The 27,632-nt window shown below is 40.5% G+C and overlaps 1 protein-coding gene across 3 annotated transcripts in view; it reads right to left on the reverse strand.

Moving 5' to 3' along the window:
- Positions 1–27,632, reverse strand: part of fanca (FA complementation group A) — a 60,505-nt gene that overhangs the window by 1,462 nt on the left and 31,411 nt on the right. For 2 of the 3 annotated variants that reach the window (XM_062961854.1, XM_062961852.1), the window contains 22 exons: positions 26,476–26,583; positions 24,378–24,520; positions 23,249–23,319; positions 23,054–23,153; positions 19,363–19,565; positions 19,130–19,226; positions 18,187–18,366; positions 16,212–16,285; positions 15,966–16,118; positions 15,652–15,742; positions 13,929–14,089; positions 12,540–12,645; positions 11,521–11,580; positions 11,223–11,327; positions 10,177–10,289; positions 9,835–9,976; positions 9,171–9,233; positions 8,498–8,603; positions 8,321–8,396; positions 4,419–4,575; positions 3,180–3,272; positions 308–554 (listed from right to left, as the gene is read on the reverse strand). In XM_062961854.1, the coding sequence (XP_062817924.1) occupies positions 453–554; positions 3,180–3,272; positions 4,419–4,575; positions 8,321–8,396; positions 8,498–8,603; positions 9,171–9,233; positions 9,835–9,976; positions 10,177–10,289; positions 11,223–11,327; positions 11,521–11,580; positions 12,540–12,645; positions 13,929–14,089; positions 15,652–15,742; positions 15,966–16,118; positions 16,212–16,285; positions 18,187–18,366; positions 19,130–19,226; positions 19,363–19,565; positions 23,054–23,153; positions 23,249–23,319; positions 24,378–24,520; positions 26,476–26,583 (2,504 nt within the window). In that variant the 3' untranslated portion in view covers positions 308–452. Of the gene's footprint in view, positions 1–307; positions 555–3,179; positions 3,273–4,418; positions 4,576–8,320; positions 8,397–8,497; positions 8,604–9,170; positions 9,234–9,834; positions 9,977–10,176; positions 10,290–11,222; positions 11,328–11,520; positions 11,581–12,539; positions 12,646–13,928; positions 14,090–15,651; positions 15,743–15,965; positions 16,119–16,211; positions 16,286–18,186; positions 18,367–19,129; positions 19,227–19,362; positions 19,566–23,053; positions 23,154–23,248; positions 23,320–24,377; positions 24,521–26,475; positions 26,584–27,632 lie in introns of those variants that run through there. The other variant, XM_062961853.1, reaches the window with a different exon arrangement.

Here is a 27,632-nt window from a genome sequence, read left to right on the forward strand (position 1 = left end):
ACTCTACTGTAATTTAAAAACACTAGCAGAGTTCGTAAAAACGAACCGGGCCTAAGTGCGCCGAGTGTATATTGTAAACTAGAGAATGAAGTAGATGATCAAAGTGCTGGAATTAATAGTGGACTTGGGATGAGGTAGATGCTAGAATTATTTTTAACTGATGGAATAAAATAAAGTGCATCAAATATAATAATAATCACCAGAACAGGACCTAGCATGGAGGTGAATGAATATTCATTCTCCAAAAGCCTGCTGGAAAAGGGTTTTTGAACTAAATCCCAAACCTACAAACAAACCATAAACCAGATAATTTTGCAAACCTAGTTTTTATTGTGACAAAGCCATTGCTTGTAATAAATTATTCTCAAGGGACCTTTGGACGGGTGGGGCGCAAGGCAGCACATATGGCTGTTACCTCTCCCTCTAAGCTTTCTGTTTTCCAACCGAAGCCATCAGAAGAGGAGCGGTTCTTCATCCAAGAGACCCCCCTCGGAGCCCAAATCCGCAAGAGCCGCCTTGAGCTCCGGGTCCAGGAGCCCACAGAGGTCCAGCAACTAAGGAAAGGCGAAAATTATTGGTTGTTTACTTGTCTGGAGCAAAACCAACACTCGGGTTGTAAACAAGCAAAACAAAAGTCCCTTTATGTTGTGTTGTCGAAGGCATTCACGGGGTTGTTGTATGTTTTCCGGGCTCACAACCTCTAAGGATGCCTGCCATAGATGTGGGTGAAATGTCAGGAGAAAATGCTTCTGGAACATGGCCATACAGCCCGGAATACATACAACATCCCTTTGTGTTGTCGAAGGTTTTCATGGCCGGAATCACAGGGTTGTTGTACGTTTTCTGGGCTCACAACCTCTGAGGACACCTGCCATAGATGTGGGCGAAACGTCAGGAGAGAATGCTTCTGGAACATGGCCATACAGCCCAGAAAACATACAACAACCCTTTGTGTTCTCGAAGGTTTTCATGGCCGGAATCACGGGGTTGTATATTTTCCGGGCTCACAACCTCTGAGGATGCCTGCCATAGATGTGGGCGAAACGTCAGGAGAGAATGCTTCTGGAACATGGCCATACAGCCCGGAATACATACAACATCCCTTTGTGTTGTCGAAGGTTTTCATGGCTGGAATCACAGGGTTGTTGTGTGTGTTTTTCGGGCTGTATGGCTATGTTCCAGCAGCATTCTCTCCTGACGTTTTGGCAAAAGCTTTCATGGCCGGAACATCAGGAGATAATACTTCTGGAACATGGCCATACAGCCCGAAATACACACAACCACCAAAAGTCCCTTTTTAAAATAATTTTTTAAATTATGATTTTCAAGACTTTACAGCGAAAGAGTGAGAACAAATTTTTAAAGGAAAGTGAAGAAAAAGAGACTAGAATACAAAGACCAAAATTCCCCCCACCTACCACCCTCCAAAAATAATAATAATAATAATAATAAAAAATAACAAGAATTTTAAAAAATAGAAAAATTCTGGTGACTTCCGTTCCTCTTCCTTTACCCCAAAACTATCTGATTTTCGTATGTCATAAACTTCTGAGAATGAACTTCATTTTTCTCTATTTATCTAGAATCCATCTTTCATATTACTATTACTTTATTTTTCATCCATCTTTAGACAGCTATCAACCATAGTCCAGTCCGTCTTTTTAATTCCCTTTCTTTGGATGTCTCTTCTGGGAGACGGAATGAACACAATCAGAACCAGTTCCAAATCGGCTATATTTCCCAAACTGTTTTATATTTTCTTACTCCGGAAAGAGCAGAGTGTTTATATTTCACCCCACTTCACAAATAATTGCTGGACTTGACTTTTGTGCAGGCGGTAACACCCACTTTGCAGTCTGCACAAACAGGGAGTACATCTACACCGTGGAATAAAATGCAGTTTGATATCGCTTTTAACTGCCATGGCTGAATATGATGGGATCCTGGGAGTTGTAGTTTTCCAAGGTCCATAGGTCTTCTCTGGGTGCATCTACATGCTCGAATGAATGCAGTAATAGTAGCAATAATAATAATAATAATCCGAATCCAGACTGACAAAGTTCTGGAACACAACACACCAGATATCACAGTTGTGGAAAAGAACAAGGTTTGGATAATTGATGTCGCCATCCCAGGTGACAGTCGCATTGATGAAAAACAACATGAAAAACTCAGCCGCTATCAGGACCTCAAGATTGAACTTCAAAGACTCTGGCAGAAATCAGTGCAGGTGGTCCCGGTGGTGATGGGCACATTGGGTGCCGTGCCAAAAAATATCAGCCGGCATTTGGAAACAATAGACATTGACAAAATTACGATCTGCCAACTGCAAAAGGCCACCCTGCTGGGATCTGCACGCATCATCCGAAAATACATCACACAGTCCTAGACACTTGGGAAGTGTTCGACTTGTGGTTTTGTGAAACGAAATCCAGCATGTCTATCTTGTTTGCTGTGTCATACAACATCGTTGTGTCAATAATAATAATAATAACAACAACAACAACAACACTCAGCCGGCATTTGGAATCAATAGACATTGACAAAATTACAGTCTGCCAACTGCAAAAGGCCACCCTGCTGGGATCTGCGCGCATCATCCGAAAATACATCATGTTACCAGGTGAGTGTACAGCGGAATCAGCAGCGTCCAGTTAACACCATGTGCAAAAGACTCAGACCAGGCAGAGGAATTGAAAGAACAAAAGGAAACTTTACTTGTTGAGTTAGTCAAATAAACAGTTCAGCAATCGTACAATGTCCTTGTAGTTGCATAGGATCAATAACTAATCAATAAGCATTCAAAATATATACAGCATAGCATATTTAAATCAGCTACTTGACCGTAGCTATAGAGAGCCTGTCTTTTTCTGTGCTCTCCCAGCAAGCTCAAATTCCAACTGACAAAACCAGCCATCTGCCAGCAAACAGATACATTGTTGTTTTAGGCATATCTCTCTGCAAAGCTGAGCTCTTTTGCAGAGATCTCCTGCAAACAACCTTGCAAAGATTTCTTTACACACACACACACACACATAGCAATTTGGAGCAATACATCACACAGTCCTAGACACTTGGGAAGTGTTCGATTTGTGATTTTGTGATATGAAATCCAGCATGTCTGTCTTGTTTGCTGTGTCATACAATATAATATAATAATAATAGTAATAATAATATACCTGTTGAAGGTTGACAAAGCTTCCTTGGGGGCACCTGGGGATTAGTTGGAACAGAAACCGGCGTGCCATCCGGATCAGCGCCAATGGCTCCTCCTGGGAAGACAAGACTGGGTTCAAGCCGAATGCAAGGGCCTTCCCCAATTCATCTAATATTTAATAATAATAATATAATAATTTTATTCTTGTATCCCGCCTCCAACTCCCTGAACGGACTCAGGGACGAGCTCAAACAACAGCAACGTAACTTTGCATACAAACAATAATTTTAAAACAGTAATTTAAAACAGCATAGCAGTAAAGTAAAGACAATAAACATAACAGTTAACTTTAAAAACCTGAGCAAAATTGCTCCATACAACAGACTAGTGCAAACTCCCAAGATATTTGATAGTTTTAATATACTCAGAAACTGAAGTTTTGTCTCTTTTTGTAGTAAGTCTGTACTTTTTTGTGCATTCTCTTATTTCCAAGCATAAACACTGAAACTTATGGCCCCTCAACCTCTGAGGATGCCTGCCATTGATGTGGGTGAAACATCAGGAGAGAATGCTTTGTTAGCGTGCTGGGCCCATAACCCTTGTTAGCGTGGAGGTCAGGGTGCGTTCCGGGTGAGTTTCTTCAAACTCCATCGATCATCTTCTCCAGCACCCTGATGAATTGGTTGCAATCGTCTGCCACACCAATTCCTCTGTTCAATGTCGGACTCAAACACATCTGTAGTCTGAAGTCCAAACATTTATTTCAATATCTATAATACATATTTACAAAGCATAGCAAATGCCATCGCTCTGAGCTGGCATTTCTCTTCAGCCTCTTCGCTCGGCAAGCACAGCTCAACACACACACAGAGATAAGAAAACACATTCCTCAGTCTGCAGGAAGTCCCCGACCTCCAAGGCCGGAAATCATGCCTGATAGGTCATAGCAGGCTGTCAGTCAAAACTAGCCTGCTGTTAACTGTTTCATTACTGACACACATACTCTTGCAAAACAGCAGAAAACACTTGATTTACATTTCATACACATAGAACCATAATCCAACATGCTTCTGGAACATGGCCATATAGCCTGGAAAACTCACTACAACCCAACTTCACTTTTTGCTTTGGCTCCGCACTTAGATGACTGTATTTATGCAACTCTCATGCGTATCCCAATTCTGGCTAGATCATTTCGGCCAAAAAGGTGAGCTATAGACTCAAGTGTGTAGGGTACGGTAGGTGAGAATGGTTTACTCACAGGCTCCTTGGTGCACAGACTTGGCTCTCTCGGGCTCGGTCCCATCTCCGTCGTCCCCTCCATAAAGAGCTGCAGCAACTGGGTGTACTGGTCAACAGCCACATGCAGGAACCTGGGCTCTCTGGTCAGTTGGCCTGAGTCGAAGGCGGAGAGGAGGCTGGAGAGAAGGAGAGAGGGAGTGGACAATGAGCCTCTTAAAAAGCCAGTGCGGTTATAGGCTGCATCAATAGTATACTGCTTATGGAGGGAAATAATCTAGGACACAGATGATCATAATAATTGTTACTATTATTATTGTTGTTGTTGTTTTATTTATTTATTTACTACATTTATATCCCGCTCTTCTCACCCCAGAGGAGACTCACGAGCGGCTTACAAATCAAATGTACATACAATATATTATTAGCATAGCACAATATAAGCATTAAATTACTATATTGTACTATATCATCATATGGTAATATTATTAGTAATATCACATTTAATATATAATTAATATTATTACATAATATTGTATTACATTATAATATTATTATCAATATTATAAGTACAGTAGAGTCTCATTATCCAACATAAACGGGCCGGCAGAACGTTGGATAAGCGAATATGTTGGATAATAAGGAGAGATTAAGAAGAAGCCTATTAAACACCAAATTAGGTTATGATTTTACAACTTAAGCACCAAAACATCATGTTATACAACAAATTTGACAGAAAAAGTAGTTCAATACGCAGTAATACTACATAGTAATTACTGTATTTACGAATTTAGCACCAAAATATCACGATGTATTGAAAACATTGACTACAAAAATGTGTTGGATAATCCAGAACGTTGGATAAGCGAGTGTTGGATAAGTGAGACTCTACTGTATAATTAATATTATTATATAATATTGTATTACATTATAATATTATTATCAATATTATAAGTATATACAATATCTTATATATTTATAAATAATACTTTATTTTTCTATCTCGCCACCATCTCCCCGAAAGGACTCGGGGCGGCTAACATGGGGCCAAGCCCAAAACAGAAACAAAATATGACAGTTAAAACCAGTATAAATAAGTAAGAACAATATCAACATAACATTCAGATATAATAAACAAATTAATTCAATAAGGCACACCTGTCTTGGAAACAGTTCCTAGAAAAGACTTCTAGGGGGCATAACAGACCTCAAGAGGAACATGAGCCAACAGTGTGCTGTGGCAGCTAAAACAGCCAATGTGATTCGAGGCTGCATCCATAGGAGTCTGTGGTATAGGTCAAGGGAAGTCTTTAGTTCCATTCAGACCTCACCTGAAATAACACTATCCCATTCAATACAAATATGGACAAGATGGAAGGTGTCCAGGGGAGGGTGACCAAAATGGTCAAAGGTCCAAACAGCCTTGGTTATGTATTATTATTATTATTATTATTATTATTATTATTGACACAGTGACGTTGTATGACACAGCAAACAAGATAGTCATGCTGGATTTCGTTTCACAAAACCACAAGTCGAACCCTTCCCAAGTGTCTAGGACTGTGTGATGTATTTTCTGATGATGCTGCAGATCCCAGCAGGGTGGCCTTTTGCAGTTGGCAGATCGTAATTTTGTCAATGCCTATTGTTTCCAAATGCCGGCTGAGATCTTTCGGCACGGCACCCAGTGTGCCCATCACCACCGGGACCACCTGCACTGGTTTCTGCCAGAGTCTTTGCAGTTCAATCTTGAGGTCCTGATAGCGGCTGAGTTTTTCCTCTTGTTTTTCGTCAATGCGACTGTCACCTGGGATGGCAACATCAATGATCCAAACCTTTTCCTTTTCCACAACTGTGATGTCTGGTGTGTTGTGTTCCAGAACTTTGTCAGTCTGGATTCGGAAGTCCCACAGTATCTTTGCGTGTTCATTTTCCAAGACTTTTGCAGGTTTGTGATCCCACCAGTTCTTTGCTGCTGGCAGGTGGTACTTGAGGCATAAGTTCCAATGAATCATTTGGGTCACATAGTTGTGCCTCTGTTTGTAGTCTGTCTGTGCAATTTGTAGTCTGTCTGTGCAATTATTATTATTATTATTATTATTATTATTATTATTATTATTATTAGCAGCAACATTTATATCTCGCCCTTCTCACCCCAAAGGGGACTCAGGGCAGCTTACAAGTCATATGTACATACAATATAATAATAATAATAATAATAATAATAATAATAATAATAATAATAATAACAACTTTATTTTTATACCCCACCTCATCTCCCCGAAGGGACTCGGGGTGGCTTACATGGGGCCTTGCCCGATACAGCAATATAATAACAACAACAAAACAATAAAACAAATATCCCAACAATAAAAACATCAGCATCAATAAAACAGTCATTAAAATCAACATATTATATTATTCGTATAGCACAATACAAGCATTATATATTGCTACTAGCTGTGCCTGGCCACGCGTTGCTGTGGCAAAATATGGTGGTATGGGAAATAAAGTATTGAGGAATTGGTGGTAGTTAAGGTAAAGGGTCATGTTTATGTTGGATAAGTGAGAGTCTACTGTATATTTATAATCTTATATGATCTGCTTAGAACTGGATGATATGAGGCCCTTCTACACAGCTGGATAAAATGCACACTGAAGTGGATTATATGGCAGTGTGGACTGAAGATAATCCAGTTCCAAGCAGATAATATAAGATTATAAATGGGTTATATAGCTGTGTGGAAGGGCCTTGAGTCTACACTCCCATATAATCCAGTTCAAATCTGATAATCTGTATTTTATAGGCAGTGTGGAAGAGGCCTAAGTGAGGCCTAACTCTGCCTCTCCCCTGGGCTGAGTGGGTTGCTAGGAGACCAAATGGGCAGAGCTTAGCCTTCTAACTGGCAGCAATTGGATAAAAACAATTCTTCCTCTCCCTCTAATTAGGACTTTATTTTTCTTTTCTTTTTGTTGTCTGAACGTAGAGGCATGGATGAGGGGTTGTGCTGCCAAGTTTAGTGTTTCTGGGGTATGTAGTTTTGTTGTTTTGTCCTAGGCCGAAATTTCATTACCCTTTTATATAGATAGATATTGTGCTATAACACTATATTGTAATATTATTAGTAATATTACATTATGTAATATAAATATACCATTATAATAGTGTATTTTTATTATTACAGTAGAGTCTCACTTATCCAACACTCACCTATCCAACGTTCTGGATTATCCAACGCATTTTTGTAGTCAATGTTTTCAATACATCATGATATTTTGGTGCTAAATTTGTAAATACAGTAATTACTACATAGCATTAATGCATATTGAACTATTTTTTCTGTCAAATTTGTTGTATAACATGATGTTTTGGTGCTTAATTTGTAAAACCATAACCAAATTTGCTGTGTAATAGGCTTTTCCTGAATCCCTCCTTATTATCCAACATATTCGCTTATCCAATGTTCTGCCGGCCCGTTTATGTTGGATAAGTGAGACTACTGTATACTGTATTACATTATAATATTATTAATATTATATGCATATACAATATATTATATTTGGTTTTTGAGAGGTGGCTGTGTGTTGAATAGCACCGAACTAGTAAAGCAATGTCAAACTGCTTCAGTACAACTTCGGGTGCATCTACATTATAGAATTAATGCAGTTTGACATCACTGTACCAGCCATGGCTCAATTAAATCAGCCCTCAATTCTGCTCCAGACATGTGATGCCAACCGACTTGCACCTCAGCCCTTGGCCTCTTGCAAGGAAATTGGGAATTGAAAGAACAATGTCTCTTTTTTTTAAAAAAGGGACCAATTCAGCAAAGTTGAGCTGCTCCAAAACAACACAGGTTTTGCAAGTGCCTTGGACAAATTCCTAATGTTTGGGATTTAGCTCTATAATCATCTGAAGTTTACCTGTAAAAGGCAACTGGCATCAGCTTCAAATGTTGATCCGATGCAGCGCTGTGAAGGATCTTTTCGGGGCCTTGAGCTGTAAGACCAGAAGAGACAACAAACACCACCACATACATATTTTAATGCTGCCACCGGTGGCACATAGAGATCTGTCATAAGATGAAGAGGCATTTGCACCTGGCCCTGTTGAAGTGAAGACTGACAGCCAGGATATGTTTTGTTTGTTCAAACGCTGAAGCACCGCGAGGCTCCAGTCGGTGGCCTTTTGAGCATCCACTCCTTCCTGCAAACAATAAAAAATGCACAGGTGCACCTTCTCCAGAGACATTTCAAGAGGGAGACTCTGAAGTTTCCATTCATTATTCTGCAAAAACAGGTTTCCATAAATCTGTCCCCTTCAACATAAGCTTCCTTTGAGGGTAAACAGAGGAAGCCTGTAGCATTTTACATGCAAAAGTGTATAAATATTAATATTGAAATAAGCAAACAGAAGAATCTGACTTTTACCCGGGTTGGAATAAAGCTTGATTTAGTATGTCAAAGACTTCCAAAAAAAGCTGCTCTTCTATCAGAGCTGGAAACTGATGGCTTTTTAAGCCATGGCTTCAAATGAGACCAACTGCAAGCCTATGTCTTAGGTGGGAAAGTCTGCCACTTAGTGATTGAAGTCAGTATTGCAGGCTTCTCATACACGGTTTCTAATTTTTCAAAAAACTTATGGAATCCCTAACTCTGGCATCGCTACTTATATATAGAAATAGCTTTGTCAGGATATGTATTTCCAAGCTGAGGACAATGAAGCTTCCCTTATTTCGGTAATACAAGCAGTCAGATTGAAAAGGACACTCACTTGCAGCGCTATTCTCGCGGAGATGACATCCATCATCGAGAAGAAGAGGAGGGACACCAGGAGCTGTGCAGAGACACACACCACAAAAGGCATTACACATGGAAATTCAAGACCAATGTGCTCGGTTTAGACCAGCAGAAATACATTTCCCTCTATAACAACAACAACAACAACAAGTAAAACAAGCAGTCAAAGAACATGTCATGGCAGAATATGTAAAGGAAAGTGACAAACCTACTTTGATTGAAATCAAAAATTAGAAACTCAAATCAAAAAAATCAAAGCACAGCAGACAAGGAATCAGTACAAGAAAACCGCACTACAAACTAGTGTCAACTGCAAAAGGCCACCTTACTGGGATCTGCACGCATCATCCGAAAATACATCACACAGTCCTAAACATTTGGGAAGTGTTCGACTTGCGATTTTGTAATACGAAATCCAGCATATATATCTCGTTTGCTGTGTCATACTATGTCTTAGTGTCAATAATGATAATAATAATAATAATAATAATAATAACTTTATTTATATACTGCTCTATCTCCTCAAGGGTTTGGACACACACACAGCCTTTCTTTATGGCTGCATGTGACTCAGGCTCTAATAGCTACCCTGTTGAGGGGGAACAACAACAACAACTTGACCCGATATGGCCTCTTACTTGTTCTGCTCCAGGTCCCAGTCTTTCCAGTATTTTTCCCATCCTTTCAGGCACCATTTGCTGCTGAAGAGTGAAATGCAGGAAGGCAGCAGAAAGCCAGGGGGTGTCGGCCATCAGGGAAGTTGCTTCTGAGGAAAGGAAGCTAGGAGGAAAGGCAACACAGTGTGCCATCTAAGTGTGTTAACATGTGTTTCTTATTAGACAAGGCTGTCATTCAGTAGTTGCTTTGCAAATAGATTCCTCGGTTCACGGTGGTCTTGTAAAGACCAAGAAACGTTGGAGTCTGATATGCAACATGCTACAGATTATTTTACTAGTATACCTGGCCTTTGCTGGCCTTACCTGCTGACGGAGGCTTGCAGGGCCCTGAGGTTTTGCAATCCTTTAGCCAAGGGAGCATCAAAGAGCCTCTTCCATTCCGAGCAAAGCACCGGCTCCAACCTCGACCACCACCGCTTCGCAGACAAAGAGAGCACACATCAACCATGTGGTCAAAAAGAGGGTTCATTTGTATCAAAGGTGGGCCAAATGCACCCTACCTCCACCCATACTCAGCCACTGCACTTTACTACTGGCCTATGTTATTAGTACCCATAATATATTACACATAACCTATCCCCTTGCCTCCAATATTGAACACGCCATTGTGCCGAACTCTGGCTACTGGTTAGGCTGTTGTCCTGTTATGTTATGATTTTATATATGGCTCTGTATTAATTTTATCGTAATTGAAATATGTTTTATGTTGTATTTGATTGTATATTACTGGGCTTGGTCCTCATGTAAGCTGTCCCGAGTCCCCTTGGAGAGATGGGGCGGGGTATAAAAATAAAGTTGTTGTTATTATTATTATTATTATTATTATTATTATTATTATTATTATTATTGACACAAAGACATAGTAATGTAATACAAAATAATAATAATAATACCGGTAATAATAATAATAATGATGATGATGTAATACAATATAATAATAATACACTATTATAATGGTATATTTATATTATATGTAATATTACTAATAATATTACAATATAGTGTTAGAGTACAACATAGTAATATATAATGCTTATATTGTGTTATACGAATAATATAATATATTGTATGTACATATGGCTTGTAAGCCGCCCTGAGTCCTCTTCGGGGTGAGAAGGGCAGGATAGAAATGTCGCTAATAAACAAATAAATAAATAAAATAGTATGGCACAGCAAATGAGATCTATATGTTGGGTTTCATATCACAAAATCACAAGTCAAATACTTCCCAAGTGTTTAGGACTATGTGATATATTATTATTATTATTATTATTAGTATTATTATTATTAGCTGCCTCTGAACCCCACTTGTGACCCCCGAAGCCTCCCATCAGTCCACCCAAACTTACAGCTGCAGAACATAAGACGATGGGACACTTGGCTTGGCACAGAGAGAGCAAAGCTGTCACTTCTTCTGCTGGTTTGTCACACTCCAAACTGGCGCTCAGCAAGCCCTGGAAGGAGAGCAAGAGCAAGGGTTTGCACTCCATTTGGGACTCATGGAGCATTGGCAAAGTCGTGCCAAAGTGACATCACAGAGTGGCCACTTCCCCCTACCAACAGCCACCCCATGATATCGTAGAAGGCCACTTCACCTAGCAAGAGCAACACACATACATGCTTGGGACTTTGGTCTATATAGATTACCCTGAAGAAATGTGCAGTGATGTCGAAAGAGAGCGAACAGCCTCCAGAGCAGACGTTCCTCTGTGAAAAAAAACAAAAAAAGGCAGGATAGCCTATTAGTATGGAAAAGAAGGAATGTTTTCCCAAGACATCCTGGCAATAAACTCCCAGGTCTGGGCCAACTTGGGCCCTCCTCCAGGTGTTTTGGACTGCAACTCCCACCATTCCTAACAGCCTCAGGCCCCTTCCTCCCCCCCCCCGCCCCCCGCAGCCGCTTAAGCTGCATCTCAGCACTCAGAGGCTGGTTGCCATGGAGAAGTGGGCGGAGCCAACTGCCGGTTTGCTGAAGAAGTACAGAGTTTAAAAAAGACAGGCAGTCTGTGCTCTGATGAGGCACAGGAAAGACTGATCCTAGGTTGAGGGGATCAGGGAGACTCAATTGGTCATTTTGAGTCAGTTTAAAATAAGTTTGGTGACTTATTTGGTATAATCTGTGTCCTAGTAAGGAACAGAGAGCTGTGATAGCAGATCACAAGGGTGACTGTGGTATAAAAGTGGCTGAGGAATAGGGTTTAACTACCTTAGGTAAAAGAAGTAATATTTTAGAGAGTTGATTTATCTTATTCTAGTGTTGTAACTGTTAATAAGAATACCTCTTTGTGAGAAACATCATTGTAACCACTAAGTTTTGTGCCTGAATAAACTTGTTCTTGTTTTTCCAACATCGAAGCCTTTGTCATATATATTCTGAACCAAGTACGCTACCATCTAAAGTAAATAAGTAGAAGAAGAAAGGAATAAAAAGTAAAAGGTCTCCTCCCTGAGTCTTTGGTGGCTAGATCATTTCAATTGGTGGTTCCATCTTCCCCAAATTGGTGGCAGTCGTAATTAAGCTCCTCACAATTAGCTCCATTACAATTTGGTGACAGCGGTGGGATAAAAAGATTCCCCCCCCCCTGCCTAGAAGAACATAAGTGATTATAAAACTTTTACAAGGCTCTTCCCAAGATTTCACCTGGCTTCAAGGAAAGGCTGCCTACCAGTTCTGTGTTGACAAAACCAAAGAAGTCTTCGCAGTCCAGAGCCACTTCCTTGCCTTTCTGCCGCGTCGCAACGAGAGCCGAAGGTGGGAGACCCAAGAGGATCCTGAACAACAAGAACGACATGTATTGATCTGGAATAAAGGAATTTGCTTCCAAGCCTTTGCTGTGAGTGGATTTCGTCCTAGGGCTCTGCAGTCCAGGACATACTGTATATACTCGAGTATAAGCCGACCCGAATATAACCCAAGACACCTAATTTTACCACCAAAAAACTGGGAAAACATTGACTCCAGTATAAGCCGAGGGTGGTAAATTTCAGAAATAAAAACAGATACCAATAAAATTACATTAATTGAGGTATCAGTAGGTTAAATGTTTTTGAATATTTACATAAAGCTCAAATTGAAGATAAGACTGTCCAATTCTGATCAAATCATTATTCTCATGTTCTTCAATGTAAATGTGCTTATGTATCCTTTTAATAATAATAGAGTAAAATAATACATGTAATAATAAATAGAGTAAAATAATAAATGCAATAATAACAATAAGATCAGAGTAAAATAATAAATGTATTAATAACAATAATAAAAATAGAGTAAAATAAATGTAATCCAGTAGAGTCTCGCTTATCCAACATAAACGGGCCGGCAGAACATTGGATAAGCGAATATGTTGGATAATAGGGAGAAATTAAGGAAAAGCCTATTAAACATTAAATTAGGTTATGATTTTACAAATTAAGCTCTAAAACATCATGTTATACAACAAATTTGACAGAAAAAGTAGTACAATACACAGTAATGCTATGTAGTAATTACTGTATTTATGAATTTAGCACCAAAATATCATGATGTATTGAAAACATTGACTACAGAAATGCGTTGGATAATCTAGAACGTTGGATAAGTGAGTGTTGGATAAGTGAGACTCTACTGTATTGCAACAATAGAGAAAAAAAATAAATGTAATAATACCAATAATAATAGTGAAAAATAATAAATGTACCATATATTCTCGAGTATAAGCTGGCCCAAATATAAGCCAACCAGGACCCTCACCCGAGTATAAGCCGAGTAGGGATTTTTCAGTCTTAAAAAAAGGGCTGAAAAACTAGGCTTATACTCGAGTATATACAGTAATCTGGATTCAGAAACTGAATTATACAGCATAATAATAATAATAATAATAATAATAATAATAATAATAATAATAATAATACTTTATTTTTCTATCCCGCCTCCATCTCCCTGCAGGGACTTGGGGCGGCTAACATGGGGACAAGCCCAAAGAACAAGCAGTACATATGTAAACAACATCCTCAAACAGGTAAAATAAACAGTGGAGATGGGGCCTCGGTGTCCCTCGCAGACTGCGTGACTTCACCTGGTTTGAAGGATCAGTTCTTGCTGCCGGTGCATTTCTTCCCCGCTCTTCAACCCTTTGAGCCTCTTCTGGAAAACCCGGAACAAGAGGAGCTCCTCTTTGCCGCCACCGGACACAGGCCAGGCTCTCCTGCGCTCCAGCTCCAGCTCCAGCAGCATCTCCTGCAATGCAAACAAGGCAATGGTAGAGAGAGCTCGATTTGAAAGAAGTCATCTATAATTAAATTGTCATAGCTCAATGCTATGTAATCTTAGGATTTGTAGTTTGGTGAGACATCTGCACTCTTTGGCAGTGAAGGCTCAAGTCCCTCTGGGGAGAGAGGGCAGTCTAGAAATAAAGAATTATTATTGTTATTTTATTATGTCACAGCAAACAAGATCGATATGCTGGATTTCATATCACAAAATCACAAGTCGAACACTTCCCAAGTGTCTAGGACTGTGTGATGTATTTTCGGATGATGCGTGCAGATCCCAGCAGGGTGGCCTTTTGCAGTTGGCAGATCGTGATTTTGTCAATGTCTATTGTTTCCAAATGCCGGCTGAGATCTTTTGGCACAGCACCCAGTGTGCCCATCACCACCGGGACCACCTGTACTGGTTTCTGCCAGAGTCTTTGCAGTTCAATCTTGAGGTCCTGATAGCGGCTGAGTTTTTCCTGTTGTTTTTCATCTATGCGACTGTCACCTGGGATGGCGACATCAATGATCCAAACCTTTTTCTTTTCCACAACTGTGATGTCTGGTGTGTTGTGTTCCAGAACTTTGTCAGTCTGGATTCGGAAGTCCCACAGTATCTTTGCGTGTTCATTTTCCAAGACTTTTGCAGGTTTGTGATCCCACCAGTTCTTTGCTGCTGGGAGGTGGTACTTGAGACATAAGTTCCAGTGAATCACTTGGGCCACATAGTTGTGCCTCTGTTTGTAGTCTGTCTGTGCGATTTTTTTACAGCAGCTGAGGATATGATCCATGGTTTCATCGGTTTCCTTGCACAGTCTGCATTTTGGGTCATCAGCTGATTTTTCGATCTTGGCCTGAATTGCCTTTGTCCTGATGTCTTGCTCCTGGGCTGCAAGGATCAGGCCTTCTGTCTCCTTCTTCAGGGTCCCATTTGTGAGCCAGAGCCAGGTCTTCTCCTTATCAGCTTTTCCTTCAATTTTGTCAAGGAACTTTCCATGCAATGTTTTGTTGTGCCAGCTGTCAGCTCTAATTTGTAGTGTGGTTTTCTTGTACTTTTTTTTGTCTGCTGTGCTTTGAGGAGTTTCTGATTTTTGACTTCAATCAAAGCAGGTTCTTCACTTTGCTTTCCATATTCTGCCAGGGCATGTTCTTCTTCTTTGACTGCTTGTTTGACTTGTAAGAGTCCTCTGCCCCCTGATCTTCTAGGCAGATATAACCAGTCAACATCACTGCGAGGGTGCAGTGAATGATGGATGGTCATGAGTTTTCTTGTTTTTCTGTCCAAATTGTCCAGTTCCGCCTGTGTCCAATTTATGATGCCAGCAGTATATCTTATGACAGGTATGGCCCAGGTGTTTATGGCTTTGATGGTGTTGCCTCCATTGAGCTTGCTTTTGAGAATTTTTCTGACCCTTTGTGTGTATTCTTTACTGACCAGAGTCGTCACATGTAATATTATTACATTATTATTATTATTATTATTATTATTATTATTATTGTCACCATACAAGCCCCAAGAGACGACTGTGTGCAGATCTGAGTCACCTGCAATCTGGCGTAGATATCGGGGTTCCCTCTCCTCTGGAATGTGGAACGTTTGGGGTTATTTGGATGGTTACACTTTCCCAACTCAGACCTAGAATTTGAAACAAAGGCAGAAGTGTTAGATATATGGTGGCATCACACAGGGATGCATTGGGAACATCTCAGAAAATAGGATGCAGCTGCTCTAATGTCGATTTCATTCAACTACATGAATACATATAACCAAAAACATCAGTCTTTTAGTAAAAAGGCTTCTTGGGGTAGATACTTTGCTTTGCTTTGCTCCCAAAGATATTTGCAAAAGCAACTCAGACCTTGGTGTGTGTATCACTGAGCCCCTCTGTCCGAAATCCAAGACGGCGTCAAGGAGAACGGCGCAGGCCTCTCTTAGGTCTCCCTCGCAGCCGCCAGCAGCGACAGACAGAGGAAGAAAGTGCTGGTACAGAGCCCAGTAATGGAAGTCCTGCCTGCAAACAGAGACAGAGAAAACCCCACTTTGATTACGGGCCCTTAAAGTCACACACTCTCGGCTTCAGACGGAGTCCAAGCCAAGCCCTCACCTCTCAACGGCAGAAAGAACGTCTTCGTCGGGACAGACTGCCAGTTCCATCAGAAGCCATTCTTGGAGAGTCAGCTGGGAGGAAAGAAGGAAGGCAGGGAGATTCAGAGACAGGGCCTTCTTGGTGGAGGCTCCCAGGCTCTGGAGTAAGAGATGTTGCACCTCAGCGCTGGATCACCTTGCTCTTCATAGAATCATAGAATCATAGAATAGTAGAGTTGGAAGAGACCTCAAGGGCCATCTAGTCCAACCCCCCGCTAAGAAGCAGGAAATCGCATTCAAAGCACCCCCGACAGATGGCCATCCAGCCTCTGCTTAAAAGCCTCCAAAGAAGGAGCCTCCACCACGGCCCGGGGGAGAGAGTTCCACTGCCGAACAGCCCTCACAGTGAGGAAGTTCTTCCTGATGTTCAGGTGGAATCTCCTTTCCTGTAGTTTGAAGCCATTGTTCCGTGTCCTAGTCTGCAGGGCAGCAGAAAATAAGCTTGCTCCCTCCTCCCTATGACTTCCCCTCACATATTTGTACATGGCTATCATGTCTCCTCTCAGCCTTCTCTTCTGCAGGCTAAACATGCCCAGCTCTTTAAGCCTCTCCTCATAGGGCTTGTTCTCCAGACCCTTAATCATTTTAGTTGCCCTCCTCTGGACGCTTTCCAGCTTGTCAACATCTCCCTTCATCTGCGGTGCCCAAAACTGGACACAGTATTCCAGGTGTGGTCTGACCAAGGCAGAATAGAGGGGGAGCATGACTTCCCTGGATCTAGACGTTATTCCCCTATTGATGCAGGCCAAAATCCCATTGGCCTTTTTAGCCGCCGCATCACATTGTAGGCTCATGTTCAACTTGTTGTCCACGAGGACTCCAAGATCCTTTTCGCACACACTGCTGTCAAGCCAGGCGTCCCCCATTCTGTATCTTTGATTTCCATTTTTTCTGCCGAAGTGAAGTATCTTGCATTTGTCCCTGTTGAACTTCATTTTGTTAGTTTCGGCCCATCTCTCTAGTCTGTCAAGATCGTTTTGAATTCTGCTCCTGTCTTCTGGAGTGTTAGCTATCCCTCCGAGTTTGGTGTCATCTGCAAACTTGATGATCGTGCCTTCTAACCCTTCGTCTAAGTCGTTAATAAAGATGTTGAAGAGAACCGGGCTCTTAACACACACTCCACCACAGCAGGCTAGGTTTAAACAGTTTATTGATAAAAGATAGCAAAGTCCGAATAAAAAGCAGTAAAGAAAGCAAACATCCAAATGCAAAGGCAGTCAGTCAAAAAGGCTATAATCCAGAGGTAAAAGCAATTTGCAGAATATAGTCCCAAGTCTCTGATAAAGGAAATTAGTCCTGAAAACAAGGCAACATGAACTTCAGCGTAAAATCCAAAACACAGATTCCAGGCATGAACATAAACGAGAATCCTTAGACAAGGCAGGAGATGTGCTTTCAAAAATCAACATTGCTTTATCTGAAATCTTCCCCTGTCTCTCCCGTATTTACCCATGTTTACAAGTCAAAAAAGCATTTCTCTGCCCTTGAGTTCCCACGCGTTTGTTAGCGATTCTAAGGGAATGTCTGGGACGATGAACCTTTAACCTTAACCTTGTATCTCTATCTAAGGAAGACTCCTCTGAGTCACTGCCAGAAACACCTGGAACTTGTTGATGTTCGAACTCCTGTGAAAGGTCACCCTTATCATTAGTTTCTGCTTCCTGTGTCCCCAGACTTTGTCCTTCTTGGCCTGCACTTTACTTTGTTGTTGTTGTTTATTCATTCAGTCAGTCACTTCTGACTCTTTGTGACTTCATGGACCAGCCCATGCTTTACTTTGGAAACTGTGAAAAATGACCAAACCAACCTCCAGCTATACCAGCATCTAAACAACGAAAGCAAAACCACTCCAGAGAACATGGAATTAGACTTTTTGATGACAGGTTGAAAAGTGGAAACTACTACCTGGACCAAGTCACACACTCAGTATTTACCTGAAAGGCTTTCTCCCGCAATAGTTCTTTGAAAAGGCGATGTTTCCATAAGCATAAGGCAGCTTTCGAGTAGCAGAGGCTGGGGTGGGATAATGTTTTCCATGGAAGGTCATCATCCATGCTGCCTTCCCAGCTTGTATTTCGGGCTTCCGAGCAAAGAAGGGGAACAACGTACTGAAGCTGCAAAAGAGGAAATAGAGGCATTTGCAGGCTGCTTAGCGCTCAGATCTAAAGAGAAATGGTTCAAAATGCTCATCAAATGAGGAAACATATAGTTTTGGCATCAACTATATTCCATTCCAGCCCTGCATTTGCTGTAAGAATCCCTGCTGTCTTAAAAAAATATCTTCTCTTTTATCCAACTTGGCTAGAAGATGAAATAATAATAATAATAATAATAATAATAATAATAATAATAATAATAATAATAATAACAACAACAACGGAAATAAATAATAATAATAATAATAATAATAATAAGAAGAAGAAGAAGAAGAAACAAAACAATTATTATTATTATTATTATTTTATTATGACACAGCAAACAAGGTAGATATGCTGGATTTATTATTATTATTATTATTATTATTATTATTATTATAGAAGTCACGATGGCTCAGTGGGTTAAACCCTTGTGCCGGCTGAACTGCTGACTTGAAGGTTGGCTTGCTGACCTGAAGGTTGGAGGTTCAAATCCGCGAGACAGGCTGAGCTCCTGCCTGTCAGCTCTAGCTTGTGGGGACATGAGAAGCCTCCCAGCAGGATGATATATACACCCCACTTGCCTAGTTTCCAACAGACCTCACAACCTCTGAGGATAGCCTACCATAGATGTGGGTGAAATGTCAGGAGAAAATGCTTCTGGAATGTGGTTATACAGCCTGGAAAACTCACAGCAACCCAGTGATTCTAGCCATGGAAGCCTTCGACAACAAAAAGTTACCTTTTTCACAAAACCAGGATGAAGCACGGAGCATAAGGAGTCATGGGGAAGGGAGCCAAACTTGCAGAGAAAGTAAGAAAGTGCCACAACACAAAACCTGTGGGTAAAGAAGGGAAAAGGGTTATTTCTCTGAAGTTGTATCAGGCCCCTGTAGATATTTCATTTGAGCCCAAGACAAGAGGTCTGCGTTTTAGAAATGACTGGGATATTATCCAGACAAAAAAGAAGTTTACTTCATGCAGAAGGTGGCAGACTCTCCTGCCTGGCAATCCAAAAAGTAATCCCAGAGTTCGGATACAGAAAGGCCTCTCGTGGAAGCGCAGGAAGGGTCCAGCGAAGAGCAGAGGTCGATGGCCGGGATGGACGCTTTGGCTTCGTTCAAGTGGATCGCAAAGACAGCCAAGCCCATGATGTGAGCGTCCCTGAGAGAAGAGCCCTACAATGGTGGCGGGGTATAAATAAATATTATTATTATTATTATTATTATTATTATTATTATTATTATTATTATTAATTCCAGTGCTATGATCCTAAGGTTCTATGAGAGGTTGGTGGCGGGGTATAAATAAAATTATTATTATTATTATTATTTTATTATGACACAGCAAACAAGATAGATATGCTGGATTTCGTATCACAAAATCACAAGTCGAACACTTCCCAAGTGTCTAGGACTGTGTGATGTATTTTCGGATGATGCGAGCAGATCCCAGCAGGGTGGCCTTTTGCAGCTGGCAGATCGTAATTTTGTCAATGTTGTTATTATTATTATTATTATTATTATTATTATTATTATTATTATTATTATTTATTCCATTGCTATGATCCTAAGGTTCTATGAGAGGCTGGTGGAGGGGTATAAATAAAGTTATTATTATTATTGAATTCCAATACTATGATCTTAAGGTTCTATGAGAGGCTGGTGGTAGGGTATAAATAAAGTTATTATTATTATTATTTCCAATAATTTGATCCTAAGGTTCTTAGAAACAAATGCGGTCATTGCTAATAGTCAACACGGATTTACCAAAAACAAGTCATGCCAGACTAATCTGATCTCTTTTTTCGATAGAGTTACGAGTTGGGTCGATACAGGGAATGCCGTGGATGTAGCATATCTAGATTTCAGTAAGGCCTTCGACAAAGTCCCCCACGACCTTCTGGCAAACAAACTAGTAAAATGTGGGCTAGACAAAACGACGGTTAGGTGGATCTGTAATTGGCTAAGCGAACGAACCCAAAGGGTGCTCACCAATGCGTCGTCTTCATCATGGAAAGAAGTGACAAGTGGAGTGCCGCAGGGCTCCGTCCTGGGCCCGGTTCTGTTCAACATCTTTATTAACGACTTAGACGAAGGGTTAGAAGGCACGATCATCAAGTTTGCAGATGACACCAAACTCGGAGGGATAGCTAACACTCCAGAAGACAGGAGCAGAATTCAAAACGATCTTGACAGACTAGAGAGATGGGCCGAAACTAACAAAATGAAGTTCAACAGGGACAAATGCAAGATACTTCACTTCGGCAGAAAAAATGGAAATCAAAGATACAGCATGGGGGACGCCTGGCTTGACAGCAGTGTGTGCGAAAAAGATCTTGGAGTCCTCGTGGACAACAAGTTAAACATGAGCCTACAATGTGATGCGGCAGCTAAAAAAGCCAATGGGATTTTGGCCTGCATCAATAGGGGAATAACGTCTAGATCCAGGGAAGTCATGCTCCCCTCTATTCTGCCTTGGTCAGACCACACCTGGAATACTGTGTCCAGTTTTGGGCACCGCAGATGAAGGGAGATGCTGACAAGCTGGAAAGCGTCCAGAGGAGGGCAACTAAAATGATTAAGGGTCTGGAGAACAAGCCCTATGAGGAGAGGCTTAAAGAGCTGGGCATGTTTAGCCTGCAGAAGAGAAGGCTGAGAGGAGACATGATAGCCATGTACAAATATGTGAGGGGAAGTCATAGGGAGGAGGGAGCAAGCTTATTTTCTGCTGCCCTGCAGACTAGGACACGGGACAATGGCTTCAAACTACAGGAAAGGAGATTCCACCTGAACATCAGGAAGAACTTCCTCACTGTGAGAAGGGCTGTTCACCAGTGGAACTCTCTCCCCCGGGCCGTGGTGGAGGCTCCTTCTTTGGAGGCTTTTAAGCAGAGGCTGGATGGCCATCTGTCGGGGGTGCTTTGAATGCGATTTCCTGCTTCTTAGCGGGGGGTTGGACTAGATGGCCCTTGAGGTCTCTTCCAACTCTACTATTCTATGATTCTATGATTCTATGAGAGGCTGGTGGCGGGGTATACATAAAGTTATTATTATTATTATTATTATTATTGTTATTATTATTATTTATTCCATTGCTATGATCCTAAAATTCTATACGAGGCTGGTGGCAGGGTATAAATGAAGCATTATTATTATTATTATTATTATTATTATTATTATTATTATTTCCAATACAATGATCCTAAGATTCTATGAGAGGCTAGTGGTGGGGTATAAATAAAGTTATTATTATTATTATTATTATTATTATTATGTTGTTGTTGTTGTTGTTATTATTATTATTATTATTATTATTATTTATTCCATTGCTATGATCCTAAGGTTCTATGAGAGGCTTATGGCGGGGTATAAATAAAGTTATTGTTATTATTTAATTCCAATACTATGATCCTAAGGTTCTATGAGAATCTAGTGGTGGGGTACAAATAAAGTTGTTGTTGTTGTTGTTGTTGTTATTATTATTATTATTATTATTATTATTATTATTATTATTATTTCCATTGCTATGATCCTAAGGTTCTATGAGAGGCTGGTGGTGGGGTATAAATATAGTTGTTGTTGTTATTATTATTATTATTATTATTATTATTATTATTCCAATGCTATGATCCTAAGGTTCTATGGGAGGCTCGTGGCGGGATATAAATAAAGTTATTATTATTATTATTATTATTAATTCCAATGCTATGATCCTAAGGTTCTATGAGAGGCTGGTGGTGGGGTATAAAAAAAGTTATTATTATTATTATTATTATTTATTCCAATACTATGATCCTAAAATTCTATACGAGGCTGGTGGCAGGGTATAAATGAAGTATTATTATTATTAGTAGTAGTAGTAGTAGCAGTATTGTTATTATTAATTCCAATGCTATGATCCTAAGGTTCTATGAGAGGCTGGTGGTGGAGTATAAATAAAGTTATTATTATTATTATTTATTCCAATACTATGATCCTAAGGTTCTATGAGAGACAAGTAGCAGGGTATAAATTTATTATTATTATTATTATTATTATTATTATTATTATTATTATTATTATTATTTATTCCAATGCTATCATTCTAAGGTTCTATGAGAAGTTGGTGGCGGGGTATAAATAAATAAATAATAATAATAATAATAATAATTATAATTATTATTAAAACTCAGCCGCTATCAGGACCTCAAGATTGAACTTCAAAGACTCTGGCAGAAACCAGTGCAGGTGGTCCCGGTGGTGATGGGCACATTGGGTGCCGTGCCAAAAGATCTCAGTCGGCATTTGGAAACAATAGACACTGACAAAATTACGATCTGCCAGCTGCAAAAGGCCACCCTGCTGGGATCTGCGCACATCATCCGAAAATACATCACACAGTCCTAGACACTTGGGAAGGGTTCGACTTGTGGTTTTGTGAAACGAAATCCAGCATGTCTATCTTGTTTGCTGTGTCATACAACATCGTTGTGTCAATAATAATAATAATAATAATTATTATTATTTATTCCAATGCTACAATCCTAAGGTTCTATGAGAGGCTGGATGGCCATCTGTTGGGAAGGCTTTGATTGTGTCTTCTTTCCTGGCTGAAGGGGGCTGGATTGGGTGGCCATTCTTCTGACACAGAATCCAAATCAATGTAAGAGCCCCATGAAACCCACCTGATGGTGAATAAGTTGGCAAAGGCGGCTCAGCAAGGAGGGCAGGGCCCGGCGGTGTCCGCAAAGCATTTTGGCAAAGAGAGAGGCCCAGGAGCCCTGCCTGCAAGGAAACACAAAGGAACGGACAAACAATGGGCACATGGAGGATTTTGCCATGTTTTCCCAACCCCATGCACACATAATGCGTGATTTTACCTCTCTGGTGGGAGGAAGTACGACGCAGACATGACATTCTTGCAAAACGCCGTCAGCAGAAGATCCACAGCCTGAAACAGAGAAAGAGAATAAATGAAAGAGAAACAGACAGAAAGAGAAAAAGAGCCTCTCACTTCTAGGCCAAGGATTTGCAAGAATGCTCAATAAGGAGTTTATCACTACTAACCAAAACTACATTTTATGATTTTTAATAAATTCAATAAAATGTATTATTATTTTATTGTATGACACAGCAAACAAGATAGACATGCTGGATTTCATATCACAAAATCACAAGTAACACTTCTCAAGCGTTTAGGACTGTGTGATGTATTTTTGGATGATGCGCGCAGATCCCAGTCGGGTGGCCTTTTGCAGTCGGCAGATCGTAATTTTGTCAATGTCTATTGTTTCCAAATGCCGGCTGAGATCTTTTGGCACGGCACCCAGTGTGCCCATCACCACCGGGACCACCTGCGCTGGTTTCTGCCAGAGTCTTTGAAGTTCAATCTGGAGGTCCTGATCGCGGCTGAGTTTTTCATGTTGTTTTTCGTCAATGCGACTGTCACCTGGGATGGCGACATCAATGATCCAAACCTTGTTCTTTTCCACAACTGTGATGTCTGGTGTCTTGTGTTCCAGAACTTTGTCAGTCTGGATTCGGAAGTTATTATTATTATCGTTATAGAAATTAGAGAACTCCCATTTCTTTAATGTGGCCATTCCAAACAATCAAGCCCCTCATATCTGAAGGCACCGAATGGAACTTTAAAGTCTTGATTTCTTGCACAGACAGTATGCAAAACCATGGATCAAAATGGCTCTTACAGCCCCGAAATCAACATTCCTATAGACGTAAGTGTCCAGCCCCCAGTGGCGCAGCGGATTAAACCACAGAGCTGTTGATCGAAAGGTCGCAGGTTCTAATCCGGGGTGCAAGGTGAGCTCCCGTTGTTAGCCCCAGCTCCTGCCAACATGCAAATGTGAGTAGAGCAATAGGTACCGCTCCAGCGGGAAGGTAACGGCACACGAGAGATAAAGCAGGGCATAAATAAATACAACAACAACAAAACAACAAATAATAATAATAATAATAATAATAATAATAATAATAATAATAATAATTCACCTCTTGATGCTGTTGCGGGACTTCAGGAACAGAAAGATCCAAGCAGATCCTAACGTCCACAGAATCTGCTTCCTCCTGGTCGTTGGTGGGTCCCAGGACACCCGCCAGTGCCTCCGAGACACGAGCCATCTGAACCGGAAGCTCTGCAACGAAGAATCATGAAGTTGGAAGGGACCCCAAAAGGCCATCCAGTCCAACCCCCTTCTGCCATAACACAGGATACAATCAAAGCCCTCCCGCTGACAGATTATCATCCAGTTTGACAGGCATCAAAGAAGGAGCCCCCATTGAGTGGCAGGCATCCTCAGAGGTTGTGAGTTCTGTTGGAAACTAGACAAGTGGGGTTCATATATCTGTGGAACGTCCAGGGTGGGAGAAATAACTTTGGTCTGTTTGAGGCAAGTGTGAATGTTGTGTTTAGAATTGAATGGCCTTGCAGCTTCAAAGCCTGGCTGCTTCCTACTTGGGGGGATGATAATAATAATAATAATAATAATAATAATAATAATAATAATAATAATAATAATAATAACTTTATTTTTGTATGCCGCCTCCATCTCCCCACAGGGGACTCAGACCGGCTCACATGGGGACAAGCCCAATCAATCACATTATCATCATAAGATCAACAGTTAAACAACAAACATCATAATAAAACAATTTAAACAGGCCATAGTTTTAAAAAACATTATTGAAAATGCAAAATATTAAAAGAAGAACTGATATGGATATGATGGGACACAGCACTTCAGCCAACCCAGCTCCATGGGCCTAAATCTGATCCAACCCATTGTATGTAGTAAACATAATGAGTTTTTTTTCCTGTGCCTAGATATCTATAACACACATTTTAAACAGATGACCTTCCTTGACTTAAAAAGCCACGGGACAAAATAAAATTCATGCCTTTTCAACGTTATGTATTGTTTAGAAAATAAATTATCTAAGAGAACTCCATGAAAACATTTGTTGGGAGGTGTTAGCTAACCCTGATGGTTTCCTGTCTGGAATTCCGCTGTCTTGTAACACCAACAAAGGATTCACCCAGGCAGGAAGCAGCCAGGCTTTGAAGCTGCAAGACTATTCAATGCTAACCAAGCCAGCCAATGGCAACATTCACACCTGCCTCAAACAGACAAGAGTTCTTTCTCCCACCCTGGATATTATTCCACGGATATATAAACCCCACTGGCATAGTTTGCAACAGACCTCACAACCACTGAGGATGCCTGCCATAGATGTGGGCGAAACGTCAGGAGAGAGTGCTTCTGGAACATGGCCATATAATTTATCTATTTATTTACAGTATTTATATTCCGCCCTTTTCACCCCGAAGGGGACTCAGGGCGGATCACATCTATATATATATAAAAGAATGATGGCATCACGGCGACCCACAAAACAACAAAACTACAGGCCCCCCCCAACCTCGAAATTTGACAACACAACCCATCATCCACGCCTCTAGGTTGATACAACAAAAAGAAAAGAAAAATAAAGTCCTAGAGAGAGAGAGGAATAATTGCTTTTATCCAATTGCTGCCAGTTAGAAGGCTAAGTTCCTCCAACTTGGTCTCCTAGCAACCCAATAAAAAATAATAAAAAACACTAAAAATTAATACAATAAAATACTATAATAACAGAAAATAACTAAAAATGATACAAGAAAATAATAAAATATAATAAATAAAAATATAACTTACAATAAAATTAATAAAAAATTGCAAATAACGTCAAATAAAAATTACACAACAATTTTTAACCAATACCACCACCACTTTGCCACAGCAACGCGTGGCCGGGCACAGCTAGTTACACATATAAGGCAAACATTCAATGCCTTAACATAGAACAAAGACAGAGACAAACACAGGCTCCGAGCTGGCCTCGAACTCATGACCTCTTGGTCAGAGTGATTTGTTGCAGCTGGCTGCTCACCAGCCTGTGCCACAGTCCGGAAAGCTCACAGAAACCCAGTGGTTCCGGCCATGAAAGAATTCAACAACACATTGGATTAAAGAACATGTTTAAGCTTCAAAAAGTATTCCCGACAGATCTGCCTGCCTTCCAGACCCAACCGTCCCTGCAACCCGCATACCCTCCTGCTTTTCTTGATCCGCAATCAACTCTCGGAGTATCTCAAGCTCAGCTGTGAGCAGTTCCAAAGGCTCTTTCAAATCGCTCGTCTCCATTTCGACCGATCCATCTGCGGGGAAAAAAGGAGAGACGTTATTGGACTACAATTCCCAGAATCCCTCACCACTGGCTTCTGGGAGAGCATGATGATTGATGGGAGGAGGACCACTTTTAGGAACGTCAAATACAATGGGATCAATTTACGAACCACGAATGGATGGACAACCATTTGGGGATCAGAGGATAATTTTAGAAAACTCCCAACCCTCAGCAGATCTCAGTTTGTCAGGGGCAAGTGTGAATGTTGCAATTGGCTACCTTGATGAGCACTGAATAGCCTTGCAGCTTCAAAACCTGCCTGCTTCCTGCCTGGGGGAGTCCTTGGTTGGGAGGTGTGAGCTGGCCCTGAGTGTTTTTAAGGTATTCACATGCCTACTATTACACACCTGTCACACCTGAGATAGGTAAAACCATGCTGGTTTGAAAGTGTTATTTCTTGTTTATGTGTGTGGTACCTACTTTGAAAATATTTGTTCTACTCCAGAAACTTTGTTTTTGTGGTGGCCACAAACTATGTTGAATTAGTTGAGACTCTTATCAGATATTCATTGAAAAACTAGAGCAAAACGTGTTATAGCAGGATGTCCCTCAAAAACAAAGTTTTTGTAGTTTAATCCATATTTTTCATGTTTTATGATAGAACCAATTAGGAAATGACATTCATAATCCAGGAACAAAAATCATGTTACATAGTATTATTGTTCAATAAATAATTCTTTAAAATATTTGAACAGTATTGTACTTGCTGTAATTTATGAGCTCCCTGAGTCCCAGTTTTGGGAGGGTGGGTTTATTTTTCACTATAGAAATTATACAAGCAGCACTACACCAGTCGAAGGTAAAGGTTTCCCCTGGTGTTTTAATATGTTCTTAGTATGATTATTATTTCATTTTTGTTATGTTTAGTATTTGATTTTAATAGCTATGTCTGTACTTTGATGTTTTTGTATGTTTTGTTGTTTTATCCGGGCTTGGTCCCATGTAAGCCGCCCCGAGTCCCTTCGGGGAGATGGAGGCGGGGTATAAAAATAAATTATTATTATTATTATTATTATTTGG

This window comes from Anolis carolinensis, unplaced genomic scaffold, assembly GCF_035594765.1.
Source record: "Anolis carolinensis isolate JA03-04 unplaced genomic scaffold, rAnoCar3.1.pri scaffold_9, whole genome shotgun sequence".
NCBI lineage: Eukaryota > Metazoa > Chordata > Lepidosauria > Squamata > Dactyloidae > Anolis > Anolis carolinensis.